The following is a 14,375-nucleotide window of genomic DNA, read 5'->3' as shown; positions in this document are numbered from 1 at the left end:
AGAGAGAGGACTGAGGGAGGAGAGAGAGGACTGAGGGAGGAGAGAGAAGGAGGCAGAGAGAAAGGAGTGAGAGGGAGAAGAGAGTGGACTGAGGGAGGAGAGAGAGGGAGGCAGAGAGAAAGGAGTGAGAGGGAGGCAGAGAGAAAGGAGAGAGAGGGAGAAGAGAGAGGACTGAGGGAGGAGAGAGAGGGAGGCAGAAAGAAAGGAGTGAGAGGGAGGCAGAGAGAAAGGAGTGAGAAGGAGAAGAGAGAATACTGAGGGAGGAGAGAGAGGGAGGCAGAGAGAAAGGAGTGAGAGGGAGAAGAGAGAGGACTGAGGGAGGAGAGAGAGGGAGGCAGAGAGAAAGGAGTGAGAGGGAGAAGAGAGAGGAGAGAGGAAGGAGTGAGAGAGAGAAGAGAGAGGAGAGAGGAAGGAGAGAGAGGGAGAAGAGAGAGGGAGAAGAGAGAGGACTGAGGGAGGGGAGAGAGGACTGAGGGAGGAGAGAGAGGGATGCAGAGAGAAAGGAGTAAGAGGGAGAAGAGAGAGGACTGAGGGAGGAGATAGAGGAGGCAGAGAGAAAGGAGATAGGGAGAAGAGAGAGGACTGAGGGAGGAGAGAGAGGGAGGCAGAGAGAAAGGAGTGAGAGGGAGGCAGAGAGAAAGGAGAGAGAGGGAGAAGAGAGAGGACTGAGGGAGGAGAGAGAGGGAGGCAGAAAGAAAGGAGTGAGAGGGAGGCAGAGAGAAAGGAGTGAGAAGGAGAAGAGAGAATACTGAGGGAGGAGAGAGAGGGAGGCAGAGAGAAAGGAGTGAGAAGGAGAAGAGAGAATACTGAGGGAGGAGAGAGAGGGAGGCAGAGAGAAAGGAGTGAGAAGGAGAAGAGAGAATACTGAGGGAGGAGAGAGAGGGAGGCAGAGAGAAAGGAGTGAGAAGGAGAAGAGCGAATACTGAGGGAGGAGAGAGAGGGAGGCAGAGAGAAAGGAGTGAGAAGGAGAAGAGAGAATACTGAGGGAGGAGAGAGAGGGAGGCAGAGAGAAAGGAGTGAGAAGGAGAAGAGAGAGGACTGAGGGAGGAGAGAGAGGGAGGCAGAGAGAAAGGAGTGAGAAGGAGAAGAGAGAATACTGAGGGAGGAGAGAGAGGGAGGCAGAGAGAAAGGAGTGAGAAGGAGAAGAGAGAATACTGAGGGAGGAGAGAGAGGGAGGCAGAGAGAAAGGAGTGAGAAGGAGAAGAGAGAATACTGAGGGAGGAGAGAGAGGGAGGCAGAGTGAAAGGAGTGAGAAGGAGAAGAGAGAATACTGAGGGAGGAGAGAGAGGGAGGCAGAGAGAAAGGAGTGAGAAGGAGAAGAGAGAATACTGAGGGAGGAGAGAGAGGGAGGCAGAGAGAAAGGAGTGAGAAGGAGAAGAGAGAATACTGAGGGAGGAGAGAGAGGGAGGCAGAGAGAAAGGAGTGAGAAGGAGAAGAGAGAATACTGAGGGAGGAGAGAGAGGGAGGCAGAGAGAAAGGAGTGAGAAGGAGAAGAGAGAATACTGAGGGAGGAGAGAGAGGACTGAGGGAGGAGAGAGAGGGATGCAGAGAGAAAGGAGTGAGAGGGAGAAGAGAGAGGACTGAGGGAGGAGAGAGAGGAGGCAGAGAGAAAGGAGATAGGGAGAAGAGAGAGGACTGAGGGAGGAGAGAGAGGGAGGCAGAGAGAAAGGAGTGAGAGGGAGGCAAAGAAAGGAGTGAGAAGGAGAAGAGAGAATACTGAGGGAGGAGAGAGAGGGAGGCAGAGAGAAAGGAGTGAGAAGGAGAAGAGAGAGGACTGAGGGAGGAGAGAGAGGGAGGCAGAGAGAAAGGAGTGAGAAGGAGAAGAGAGAATACTGAGGGAGGAGAGAGAGGGAGGCAGAGAGAAAGGAGAGAGGGAGAAGAGAGAGGACTGAGGGAGGAGAGAGAGGGAGGCAGAGAGAAAGGAGAGAGGGAGAAGAGAGAGGACTGAGGGAGGAGAGAGAGGGAGGCAGAGAGAAAGGAGTGAGAGGGAGGCAGAGAGAAAGGAGAGAGAGGGAGAAGAGAGAGGACTGAGGGAGGAGAGAGAGGGAGGCAGAGAGAAAGGAGTGAGAGGGAGAAGAGAGTGGACTGAGGGAGGAGAGAGAGGGAGGCAGAAAGAAAGGAGTGAGAGGGAGGCAGAGAGAAAGGAGTGAGAAGGAGAAGAGAGAATACTGAGGGAGGAGAGAGAGGGAGGCAGAGAGAAAGGAGTGAGAGGGAGAAGAGAGAGGACTGAGGGAGGAGAGAGAGGGAGGCAGAGAGAAAGGAGTGAGAAGGAGAAGAGAGAGGACTGAGGGAGGAGAGAGAGGGAGGCAGAGAGAAAGGAGTGAGAAGGAGAAGAGAGAATACTGAGGGAGGAGAGAGAGGGAGGCAGAGAGAAAGGAGTGAGAAGGAGAAGAGAGAATACTGAGGGAGGAGAGAGAGGGGGGCAGAGAGAAAGGAGTGAGAAGGAGAGAGAGAATACTGAGGGAGGAGAGAGAGGGAGGCAGAGAGAAAGGAGTGAGAAGGAGAAGAGAGAATACTGAGGGAGGAGAGAGAGGGAGGCAGAGAGAAAGGAGTGAGAAGGAGAAGAGAGAATACTGAGGGAGGAGAGAGAGGGGGGCAGAGAGAAAGGAGTGAGAAGGAGAGAGAGAATACTGAGGGAGGAGAGAGAGGGAGGCAGAGAGAAAGGAGTGAGAAGGAGAAGAGAGAGGACTGAGGGAGGAGAGAGAGGGAGGCAGAGAGAAAGGAGTGAGAAGGAGAAGAGAGAATACTGAGGGAGGAGAGAGAGGGAGGCAGAGAGAAAGGAGAGAGGGAGAAGAGAGAGGACTGAGGGAGGAGAGAGAGGGAGGCAGAGAGAAAGGAGTGAGAGGGAGGCAGAGAGAAAGGAGAGAGAGGGAGAAGAGAGAGGACTGAGGGAGGAGAGAGAGGACTGAGGGAGGAGAGAGAGGGAGGCAGAGAGAAAGGAGTGAGAGGGAGAAGAGAGTGGACTGAGGGAGGAGAGAGAGGGAGGCAGAAAGAAAGGAGTGAGAGGGAGGCAGAGAGAAAGGAGTGAGAAGGAGAAGAGAGAATACTGAGGGAGGAGAGAGAGGGAGGCAGAGAGAAAGGAGTGAGAGGGAGAAGAAAGAGGACTGAGGGAGGAGAGAGAGGGAGGCAGAGAGAAAGGAGTGAGAGGGAGAAGAGAGAGGAGAGAGGAAGGAGTGAGAGGGAGAAGAGAGAGGAGAGAGGAAGGAGAGAGAGGGAGAAGAGAGAGGGAGAAGAGAGAGGATTGAGGGAGGAGAGAGAGGACTGAGGGAGGAGAGAGAGGGATGCAGAGAGAAAGGAGTGAGAGGGAGAAGAGAGAGGACTGAGGGAGGAGATAGAGGAGGCAGAGAGAAAGGAGATAGGGAGAAGAGAGAGGACTGAGGGAGGAGAGAGAGGGAGGCAGAGAGAAAGGAGTGAGAGGGAGGCAGAGAGAAAGGAGTGAGAGGGAGAAGAGAGAGGACTGAGGGAGGAGAGAGAGGGAGGCAGAAAGAAAGGAGTGAGAGGGAGGCAGAGAGAAAGGAGTGAGAAGGAGAAGAGAGAATACTGAGGGAGGAGAGAGAGGGAGGCAGAGAGAAAGGAGTGAGAAGGAGAAGAGAGAATACTGAGGGAGGAGAGAGAGGGAGGCAGAGAGAAAGGAGTGAGAAGGAGAAGAGAGAATACTGAGGGAGGAGAGAGAGGGAAGCAGAGAGAAAGGAGTGAGAAGGAGAAGAGAGAATACTGAGGGAGGGGAGAGAGGGAGGCAGAGAGAAAGGAGTGAGAAGGAGAAGAGAGAGGACTGAGGGAGGAGAGAGAGGGGGGCAGAGAGAAAGGAGTGAGAAGGAGAAGAGAGAATACTGAGGGAGGAGAGAGAGGGAGGCAGAGAGAAAGGAGTGAGAAGGAGAAGAGAGAATACTGAGGGAGGAGAGAGAGGGAGGCAGAGAGAAAGGAGTGAGAAGGAGAAGAGAGAATACTGAGGGAGGAGAGAGAGGGAGGCAGAGAGAAAGGAGTGAGAAGGAGAAGAGAGAATACTGAGGGAGGAGAGAGAGGGAGGCAGAGAGAAAGGAGTGAGAAGGAGAAGAGAGAATACTGAGGGAGGAGAGAGAGGGAGGCAGAGAGAAAGGAGTGAGAAGGAGAAGAGAGAATACTGAGGGAGGAGAGAGAGGGAGGCAGAGAGAAAGGAGTGAGAAGGAGAAGAGAGAATACTGAGGGAGGAGAGAGAGGGAGGCAGAGAGAAAGGAGTGAGAAGGAGAAGAGAGAATACTGAGGGAGGAGAGAGAGGGAGGCAGAGAGAAAGGAGTGAGAAGGAGAAGAGAGTGGACTGAGGGAGGAGAGAGAGGGAGGCAGAGAGAAAGGAGTGAGAAGGAGAAGAGAGAATACTGAGGGAGGAGAGAGAGGGAGGCAGAGAGAAAGGAGTGAGAAGGAGAAGAGAGTGGACTGAGGGAGGACAGGATAAAAATATACTTCTGATAGAGATAAAAAGAAAATGGGCAACGAGAAAGAGAAAAAGAACGAGAAAGAGAAAAATGAACGAGAAAGAGAAAAAAGAACGAGAAAGAGAAAAAGAACGAGAAAGAGAAAAAAGAACGAGAAAGAGAAAAAGAACGAGAAAGAGAAAAAGAACGAGAAAGAGCGCTGCATGTGAAGTAGAGAAGCAAGATAGAGGGTGCATCATCCATACTTATGAGTTAGGGGGCAACTTTAGCATGAGGACTGGATGTATGAAGGAATGAGAGAAGAGGGAAGGAGAGAGGGAGAGAATGAGTGAAAAGGAGAAGGAGAGAGGGAGAGAATGAGAGAAGATGAGAGGATGAGAATGAGAGAAAATGGGAGGAGAGGGAGAGAATGAGTGAAAATGAGAAGGAGAGAGAGAGAATGAGAGAAAAGGAGAAGGAGAGAGAGAGAATGAGAGAAAAAGAGAAGGAGAGAGAGAGAATGAGAGAAAAAGAGAAGGAGAGAGAGAGAATGAGAGAAAAAGAGAAGGAGAGAGAGATAATGAGAGAAAAAGAGAAGGAGAGAGAGAGAATGAGTGAAAAGGAGAAGGAGAGAGAGAATGAGTGAAAAGGAGAAGGAGAGAGAGAGAATGAGAGAAAAAGAGAAGGAGAGAGAGAGAATGAGATCAAATGATAAGGAGAGGGAGAGAATGAGTGAAAAGGAGAAGGAAAGAGGGAGAGAATGAGTGAAAAGGAGAAGGAGAGAGGGAGAGAATGAGAGAAAATGGGAGGAGAGGGAGAGATTGAGAGAAAATGGGAGGAGAGGGAGAGAATGAGAGAAAATGGGAGGAGAGGGAGAGAATGAGTGAAAAGGAGAAAGGGAGAGAATGAGTGAAAAGGAGAAGGAGAGAGGGAGAGAATGAGTGAAAAAGGGAAGGAGAGAGAGAGAATGAGAGAAAAAGAGAAGGAGAGAGAGAATGAGAGAAAAGGAGAAGGAGAGAGAGAGAATGATAGAAAAAGAGAGAGAGAGAATGAGTGAAAAAGAGAAGGAGAGAGAGAGAGAATGAGAGAAAAGGAGGAGAGAATGAGTGAAAATGAGAAGGAGAGAGGGAGAGAATGAGTGAAAAGGAGGAGAGAGAGATAATTTGTGAAAAGGAGAAGGAGAGAGGGAGAGAATGAGTGAAAAGGTGAAGGAGAGAGGGAGAGAATGAGTGAAAAGGAGAGAGGGAGAGAATGAGTGAAAAGGAGAAGGAGAGAGGGAGATAATGAGTGAAAAGGAGAAGGAGAGAGGGAGAGAATGAGTGAAAAGGAGAAGGAGAGAGGGAGAGAATGAGTGAAAAGGAGAATGAGAGGGGGAGAGAATGAGAGAAGATGGGAGGAGAGAGGAAGAGAATGAGAGAAAATGGGAGGAGAGGGAGAGAATGAGTGAAAATGAGAAGGAGAGAATGAGTGAAAATGAGAAGGAGAGAAAGAGAGAGAATGAGAGAAAAGGAGAAGGAGAGAGGGAGAGAATGAGTGAAAATGAGAAGGAGAGGGAGAGAATGAGAGAGAAAGAGAAGGAGAGGGAGAGAATGAGTGAAAATGAGAAGGAGAGAGGGAGAGAATGAGAGAAAAGGAGGAGAGAGAGAATGAGTGAAAAGGAGAAGGAGAGAGGGAGAGAATGAGTGAAAAGGAGGAGAGAGAGAGAGAATGAGAGAAAAAGAGAAGGAGAGAGAGAGAATGAGAGAAAAAGAGGAGAGAGAGAGAATGAGTGAAAATGAGAAGGAGAGAGGGAGAGAATGAGAGAAAAAGAGAAGGAGAGAGAGAGAATGAGAGAATGAGAGAAAAAGAGAAGGAGAGAGAGAGAATGAGAGAAAAAGAGAAGGAGAGAGAATGAGAAAAGGAGGAGAGAGAGAATGAGTGAAAAGGAGAAGGAGAGAGGGAGAGAATGAGTGAAAAGGAGGAGAGAGAGAGAGAATGAGAGAAAAAGAGAAGGAGAGAGAGAGAATGAGAGAAAAAGAGGAGAGAGAGAGAATGAGTGAAAATGAGAAGGAGAGAGGGAGAGAATGAGAGAAAAAGAGAAGGAGAGAGAGAATGAGAGAATGAGAGAAAAAGAAAAGGAGAGAGAGAGAATGAGAGAAAAAGAGAAGGAGAGAGAATGAGAAAAGGAGGAGAGAGGGAGAGAATGAGTGAAAAAGAGAAGGAGAGAGAGAGAGAATGACAGAAAAAGAGAAGGAGAGAGAGAGAATGAGAGAAAACGAGAAGGAGAGAGAGGAATGAGAGAAAAGGAAAAGGAGAGAGAATGAGAGAAAAGGAGAAGGAGAGAGAGAGAATGAGAGAAAAAGAGAAGGAGAGAGAGAGAATGAGAGAAAAAGAGAAGGAGAGAGGGAATGAGAGAAATAGAGAACCTGCAGCACTCACATCTCCTTGCAGCTCTCTGAGGGATGGGGAGGAGAGGGAGAGAATGAGTGAAAAGGAGAAAGGGAGAGAATGAGTGAAAAGGAGAAGGAGAGAGGGAGAGAATGAGTGAAAAAGGGAAGGAGAGAGAGAGAATGAGAGAAAAAGAGAAGGAGAGAGAGAATGAGAGAAAAGGAGAAGGAGAGAGAGAGAATGATAGAAAAAGAGAGAGAGAGAATGAGTGAAAAAGAGAAGGAGAGAGAGAGAGAATGAGAGAAAAGGAGGAGAGAGTGAGAGAATGAGTGAAAATGAGAAGGAGAGAGGGAGAGAATGAGTGAAAAGGAGGAGAGAGAGATAATTTGTGAAAAGGAGAAGGAGAGAGGGAGAGAATGAGTGAAAAGGTGAAGGAGAGAGGGAGAGAATGAGTGAAAAGGAGAGAGGGAGAGAATGAGTGAAAAGGAGAAGGAGAGAGGGAGATAATGAGTGAAAAGGAGAAGGAGAGAGGGAGAGAATGAGTGAAAAGGAGAAGGAGAGAGGGAGAGAATGAGTGAAAAGGAGAATGAGAGGGGGAGAGAATGAGAGAAGATGGGAGGAGAGAGGAAGAGAATGAGAGAAAATGGGAGGAGAGGGAGAGAATGAGTGAAAATGAGAAGGAGAGAATGAGTGAAAATGAGAAGGAGAGAAAGAGAGAGAATGAGAGAAAAGGAGAAGGAGAGAGGGAGAGAATGAGTGAAAATGAGAAGGAGAGGGAGAGAATGAGAGAGAAAGAGAAGGAGAGGGAGAGAATGAGTGAAAATGAGAAGGAGAGAGGGAGAGAATGAGAGAAAAGGAGGAGAGAGAATGAGTGAAAAGGAGAAGGAGAGAGGGAGAGAATGAGTGAAAAGGAGGAGAGAGAGAGAGAATGAGAGAAAAAGAGAAGGAGAGAGAGAGAATGAGAGAAAAAGAGGAGAGAGAGAGAATGAGTGAAAATGAGAAGGAGAGAGGGAGAGAATGAGAGAAAAAGAGAAGGAGAGAGAGAGAATGAGAGAATGAGAGAAAAAGAGAAGGAGAGAGAGAGAATGAGAGAAAAAGAGAAGGAGAGAGAATGAGAAAAGGAGGAGAGAGAGAATGAGTGAAAAGGAGAAGGAGAGAGGGAGAGAATGAGTGAAAAGGAGGAGAGAGAGAGAATGAGAGAAAAAGAGAAGGAGAGAGAGAGAATGAGAGAAAAAGAGGAGAGAGAGAGAATGAGTGAAAATGAGAAGGAGAGAGGGAGAGAATGAGAGAAAAAGAGAAGGAGAGAGAGAGAATGAGAGAATGAGAGAAAAAGAGAAGGAGAGAGAGAGAATGAGAGAAAAAGAGAAGGAGAGAGAATGAGAAAAGGAGGAGAGAGGGAGAGAATGAGTGAAAAAGAGAAGGAGAGAGAGAGAGAATGACAGAAAAAGAGAAGGAGAGAGAGAGAATGAGAGAAAACGAGAAGGAGAGAGAGGAATGAGAGAAAAGGAAAAGGAGAGAGAATGAGAGAAAAGGAGAAGGAGAGAGAGAGAATGAGAGAAAAAGAGAAGGAGAGAGAGAGAATGAGAGAAAAAGAGAAGGAGAGAGGGAATGAGAGAAATAGAGAACCTGCAGCACTCACATCTCCTTGCAGCTCTCTGAGGGATGGGGAAAAGGGAGTCTGTGAGAGAGTGTGTGTGTGTATTTTGGGTGTGTGCTTCTGAGTTTCTAAATTCTCTTGTTTATGTCTGTTTTTGTGTGTCTCTCAGGACGGGGATGTGTGTGTCTCTCAGGACGGGGATGTGTGTGTTTCAGGACGGGGATGTGTGTCTCTCTCAGGACGGGGATGTGTGTGTCTCTCAGGACGGGGATGTGTGTGTCTCTCAGGACGGGGATGTGTGTGTCTCTCAGGACGGGGATGTGTGTGTCTCTCAGGACGGGGATGTGTGTGTCTCTCAGGACGGGGATGTGTGTGTCTCTCAGGACGGGGCAGAAGGCATGTGTGTGTCTCTCAGGACGGGGCAGAAGGCATGTGTGTGTCTCTCAGGACGGGGCAGAAGGCATGTGTGTGTCTCTGGAAGGAGAGGCAGTGCGGTGTCGTGATGCATGGAACGGCACCCCTCTCCCCCTTTTCTCTCCTCTCAATCCCTCCCCTTAGCAAAGGGCAAGGTCACACCCCCATCCCCCCAACCTTCTCCTCTCACACTACTGAGCTCATCTCTCTTACGACTGCAGTCCGTCACCATCACCAGAGCTAATGGACTGTCTATACACTAATAATACAGATGACTACATCACTTCTAGTCACAGAATCACTCACACAGTCATACATTCACCAACTCTCTCCTTTCCCACACATGTTTTCTCAGGGCTGGAGATGGACATGGAGATGGCTGAGCTATCAGCCAATGAACCGGGACTAGATCTTTAAGATTCCTTATGTGTACTTAGTGCCAGATGGAGAGAAGGTAGGAAAGACATGCTTTCTGAAGTCACAGTATGTAGCCACTGGAAGAAGAAAAGAAGACTGACAAATACTAACACCACGCACACGAGCCTGCGACAGAAAGACAGACAAAGTGCAGAAGCAGCTCAGAACATGGAGAGTGATGTCATTAGAAAACACAACTAACCCTTCACTATTAACCCTTGTGAGACCTCCTGGGCCCTGCCTCATAACAGCATCTCAGATTAGAGCCTGTCCGCAGGATTGAACTGTTTTAGATATTACCCTGTGTGAGATTAGCCTCGTCTGGAGTCAGGAATCACATGGATTTAAATATTTTAGATATTACCCTGTGTTTGATTAGCCTCGTCTGGAGTCAGGAATCACATGGATTTAAATATTTTAGATATTACCCTGTGTGAGATTAGCCTCGTCTGGAGTCAGGAATCACATGGATTTATATATTTTAGATATTACCCTGTGTGAGATTAGCCTCGTCTGGAGTCAGGAATCACATGGATTTATATATTTTAGATATTACCCTGTGTGAGATTAGCCTCACCTGGGGTCAGGAATCACATGGATTTAAATATTTGAGATATTACCCTGTGTGAGATTAGCCTCGTCTGGAGTCAAGAATCACATGGATTTAAATATTTTAGATATTACCTTGTGTGAGATTAGCCTCGTCTGGAGTCAGGAATCACATGGATTTAAATATTTTAGATATTACCTTGTGTGAGATTAGCCTCGTCTGGAGTCAGGAATCACATGGATTTAAATATTTTAGATATTACCCTGTGTGAGATTAGCCTCGTCTGGAGTCAGGAATCACATGGATTTAAATATTTTAGATATTACCCTGTGTGAGATTAGCCTCACCTGGGGTCAGGAATCACATGGATTTAAATATTTTAGATATTACCCTGTGTGAGATTAGCCTCGTCTGGAGTCAGGAATCACATGGATTTAAATATTTTAGATATTACCCTGTGTGAGATTAGCCTCGTCTGGAGTCAGGAATAACATGGATTTAAATATTTTTAGATATTACCCTGTGTGAGATTAGCCTCGCCTGGAGTCAGGAATCACATGGATTTAAATATTTTAGATATTACCCTGTGTGAGATTAGCCTCGTCTGGAGTCAGGAATCACATGGATTTCAATATTTTAGATATTACCCTGTGTGAGATTAGCCTCACCTGGAGTCAGGAATCACATGGATAAATATTTTAGATATTACCCTGTGTGAGATTAGCCTCGTCTGGAGTCAGGAATCACATGGATTTAAATATTTTAGATATTACCCTGTGTGAGATTAGCCTCGTCTGGAGTCAGGAATCACATTGATAAATATTTTAGATATTACCCTGTGTGAGATTAGCCTCGCCTGGAGTCAGGAATCACATGGATTTAAATATTTTAGATATTACCCTGTGTGAGATTAGCCTCGTCTGGAGTCAGGAATCACATGGATTTCAATATTTCAGATATTACCCTGTGTGAGATTAGCCTCGTCTGGAGTCAGGAATCACATGGATTTCTATATTTTAGATATTACCCTGTGTGAGATTAGCCTCGTCTGGAGTCAGGAATCACATGGATTTCAATATTTTAGATATTACCCTGTGTGAGATTAGCCTAGTCTGGAGTCAGGAATCACATGGATTTAAATGTTTTAGATATTACCCTGTGTGAGATTAGCCTCGTCTGAAGTCAGGAATCACATGGATTTCAATATTTTAGATATTACCCTGTGTGAGATTAGCCTCACCTGGAGTCAGGAATCACATGGATTTCAATATTTTAGATATTACCCTGTGTGAGATTAGCCTCACCTGGAGTCAGGAATCACATGGATTTAAATATTTTAGATATTACCCTGTGTGAGATTAGCCTCACCTGGAGTCAGGAATCACATGGATAAATATTTTAGATCTTACCCTGTGTGAGATTAGCCTCGTCTGGAGTCAGGAATCACATGGATTTAAATATTTTAGATATTACCCTGTGTGAGATTAGCCTCGTCTGGAGTCAGGAATCACATGGATAAATATTTTAGATATTACCCTGTGTGAGATTAGCCTCACCTGGAGTCAGGAATCACATGGATTTCAATATTTTAGATATTACCCTGTGTGAGATTAGCCTCGTCTGGAGTCAGGAATCACATGGATTTCTATATTTTAGATATTACCCTGTGTGAGATTAGCCTCGTCTGGAGTCAGGAATCACATGGATTTAAATATTTTAGATATTACCCTGTGTGAGATTAGCCTCGTCTGGAGTCAGGAATCACATGGATTTATATATTTTAGATATTACCCTGTGTGAGATTAGCCTCATCTGGAGTCAGGAATCACATGGATTTATATATTTTAGATATTACCCTGTGTGAGATTAGCCTCACCTGGGGGCAGGAATCACATGGATTTAAATATTTTAGATATTACCCTGTGTGAGATTAGCCTCACCTGGAGTCAGGAATCACATGGATTTAAATATTTTAGATATTACCCTGTGTGAGATTAGCCTCGTCTGGAGTCAGGAATCACATGGATTTAAATATTTTAGATATTACCCTGTGTGAGATTAGCCTCACCTGGAGTCAGGAATCACATGGATTTAAATATTTTAGATATTACCCTGTGTGAGATTAGCCTCGTCTGGAGTCAGGAATCACATGGATTTAAATATTTTAGATATTACCCTGTGTGAGATTACTCTCGTCTGGAGTCAGGAGTCACATGGATTTAAATATTTTAGATATTACCCTGTGTGAGATTAGCCTCGTCTGGAGTCAGGAATCACATGGATTTAAATATTTTAGATATTACCCTGTGTGAGATTAGCCTCGTCTGGAGTCAGGAATCACATGGATTTCAATATTTTAGATATTACCCTGTGTGAGATTAGCCTCGTCTGGAGTCAGGAATCACATGGATTTAAATGTTTTAGATATTACCCTGTGTGAGATTAGCCTCGTCTGGAGTCAGGAATCACATGGATTTAAATGTTTTAGATATTACCCTGTGTGAGATTAGCCTCGTCTGGAGTCAGGAATCACATGGATTTCAATATTTTAGATATTACCCTGTGTGAGATTAGCCTCGTCTGGAGTCAGGAATCACATGGATTTAAATATTTTAGATATTACCCTGTGTGAGATTAGCCTCGTCTGGAGTCAGGAATCACATGGATTTAAATATTTTAGATATTACCCTGTGTGAGATTAGCCTCACCTGGAGTCAGGAATCACATGGATAAATATTTTAGATATTACCCTGTGTGAGATTAGCCTCACCTGGAGTCAGGAATCACATGGATTTAAATATTTTAGATATTACCCTGTGTGAGATTAGCCTCGTCTGGAGTCAGGAATCACATGGATTTATATATTTTAGATATTACCCTGTGCGAGATTAGCCTCACCTGGGGTCAGGAATCACATGGATTTCAACATTTTAGATATTACCCTGTGTGAGATTAGCCTCGTCTGGAGTCAGGAATCACATGGATTTATATATTTTAGATATTACCCTGTGTGAGATTAGCCTCACCTGGGGTCAGGAATCACATGGATTTGGCCATTTATTTCCTGCCTATTCCTTTAGGTTGATCTGGCCTCACTGAGATGTCTCACCAGGGTTAATACATGCAGATCATATTAGGAGTTTGGAGAACTCCAACCCCACGATGCACTGGGAGAAGCCGTAGGAGAGATGCAAAGTGAACCGAGGAAGCAGGACAGTTTTTCTGTGTAGTAGCAAGGGGTGAGTAAACGAGTGCAATAGAGGGAGAGAGAGGGCTAATGAGTGAAAGAGTAGAAGAGAGATAAATCAAGAATATGAGATAGAGAGGCAGAGAAAACGCTAGAGACTTAGTTAGAGAAGGTAGTCAGCAGGCATCGGCAGGCTGTGGTTGGGGTAATGATGGCCAATCATTCAAACAGTCAGTCAGTCATGCATCATTCAGCATTCTGATTGGAGGAGAATGAGGAGGCGGTAGAAAAGACAGCTCGTTGTTAATGGGACGCCATGGCGACCGCTCACTCACTGCCTGCAGTGGAGGAGGAAGCAGCGACGGCAGGAGTAGGAAGGGGCGGGGCCCCGGCAGAGTTGGCAGACAGGGAGGAAGAGGAAAGCCCTACGTGGGTGGGGCTAGAGACTGTTTTGGCGTCGTTGTGCTGGCTGACCACTGAGGGCTGGCGTCTCAATGCCCCCGGCACCGGAGCCTGACCCGTCTGGAACGTATAGACCACGTCCATCTGCAAACAACAGCCCACAGCACAGTTAGAGAGAGAAGAAAGGAGAGAAAGAAAGAGAGGGGGGGGGGGGGGAGAGAGGGTGAGAGGGAACGGAAGAGAGAGAAAGAAGATTAAAAAAGAGAGAGAGAGAGAGAGAGAGAGAGAGAGAGAGAGGAGTGGAGAGATAGCAGAAAGAGACCCTGAATGGGCAGAGCAGAAACAATGGCTATGAAAATAGAGAAAATCCCCAAATTGTTAGTTGGAAGGGAAAGAAGGGGGGATTGGTGAAATTGAGGGAGAGGACTGGAATGCTTGCCACTGAATGAAAGGCGGGATATTCTGTTGTGACAGAGGAAAGGCTGAGTGCACCGGTGGGAACGAGGGAGGGAGCGATGGAGGAAAACACAAAAGAATATAAGTTTGGTGTTAAGTCATCCTCCTCTTCCCAATTATGTCCTGGTTGTGTTTGACTAACCAGCCGTACTCACACATACAACCGCAGCCCACCAGGATTAGACAGGGGGAGGGAAGGGAGTCGTAGTGGGGGAGATAAGGACCCAATTAGCTCACTGCCTCTCTCAGTCACCTTCTTCCTCCCATCCCTCCGTCGTCCCCAGGAGAGAGAGAGAGAATGCTCTACTGATTCTCCTCTCAGCACTTCCTTTATCAGTGTGATAGAGGGAGGAGGAGAGGGAGGAGATGAATAAGAACATTTGGCTGAGGAAGTTGAACGTCAGAATGGGAATACAAATCTGGAGCAAACAAAATAAACGACCTTGGGAGAAACGAATAAGGAGCAGCAATTATGGCGTTGTGTTCCAATGAACGGGGAAAATGTGTCAACATTAAAACATGTTCATTAGTTCTAAATGTACACACAGTGTATGTAAATATACTGACAACAAAACAGTCTAAAAACTACAGATACAA

General features: G+C 46.4%; 1 protein-coding gene across 4 annotated transcripts in view; it reads right to left on the bottom strand.

Moving 5' to 3' along the window:
- The window catches only part of LOC139413715 (plasma membrane calcium-transporting ATPase 1-like), a 186,584-nt gene that overhangs the window by 15,916 nt on the left and 156,293 nt on the right, over positions 1–14,375 (bottom strand). For 2 of the 4 annotated variants that reach the window (XM_071161406.1, XM_071161408.1), the window contains one exon: positions 13,256–13,466. The exons of the other annotated variants lie outside the window; for them this stretch is intronic. In XM_071161406.1, the coding sequence (XP_071017507.1) occupies positions 13,256–13,466 (211 nt within the window). The remainder of the gene's footprint in view (positions 1–13,255; positions 13,467–14,375) is intronic. 4 annotated transcript variants of the gene reach the window in all.

Source organism: Oncorhynchus clarkii, chromosome 7 (genome assembly GCF_045791955.1).
Source record: "Oncorhynchus clarkii lewisi isolate Uvic-CL-2024 chromosome 7, UVic_Ocla_1.0, whole genome shotgun sequence".
NCBI lineage: Eukaryota > Metazoa > Chordata > Actinopteri > Salmoniformes > Salmonidae > Oncorhynchus > Oncorhynchus clarkii.
Note: the sequence above shows the minus strand (reverse complement) of the source record. Positions and strands in the feature narration are given on the sequence as shown.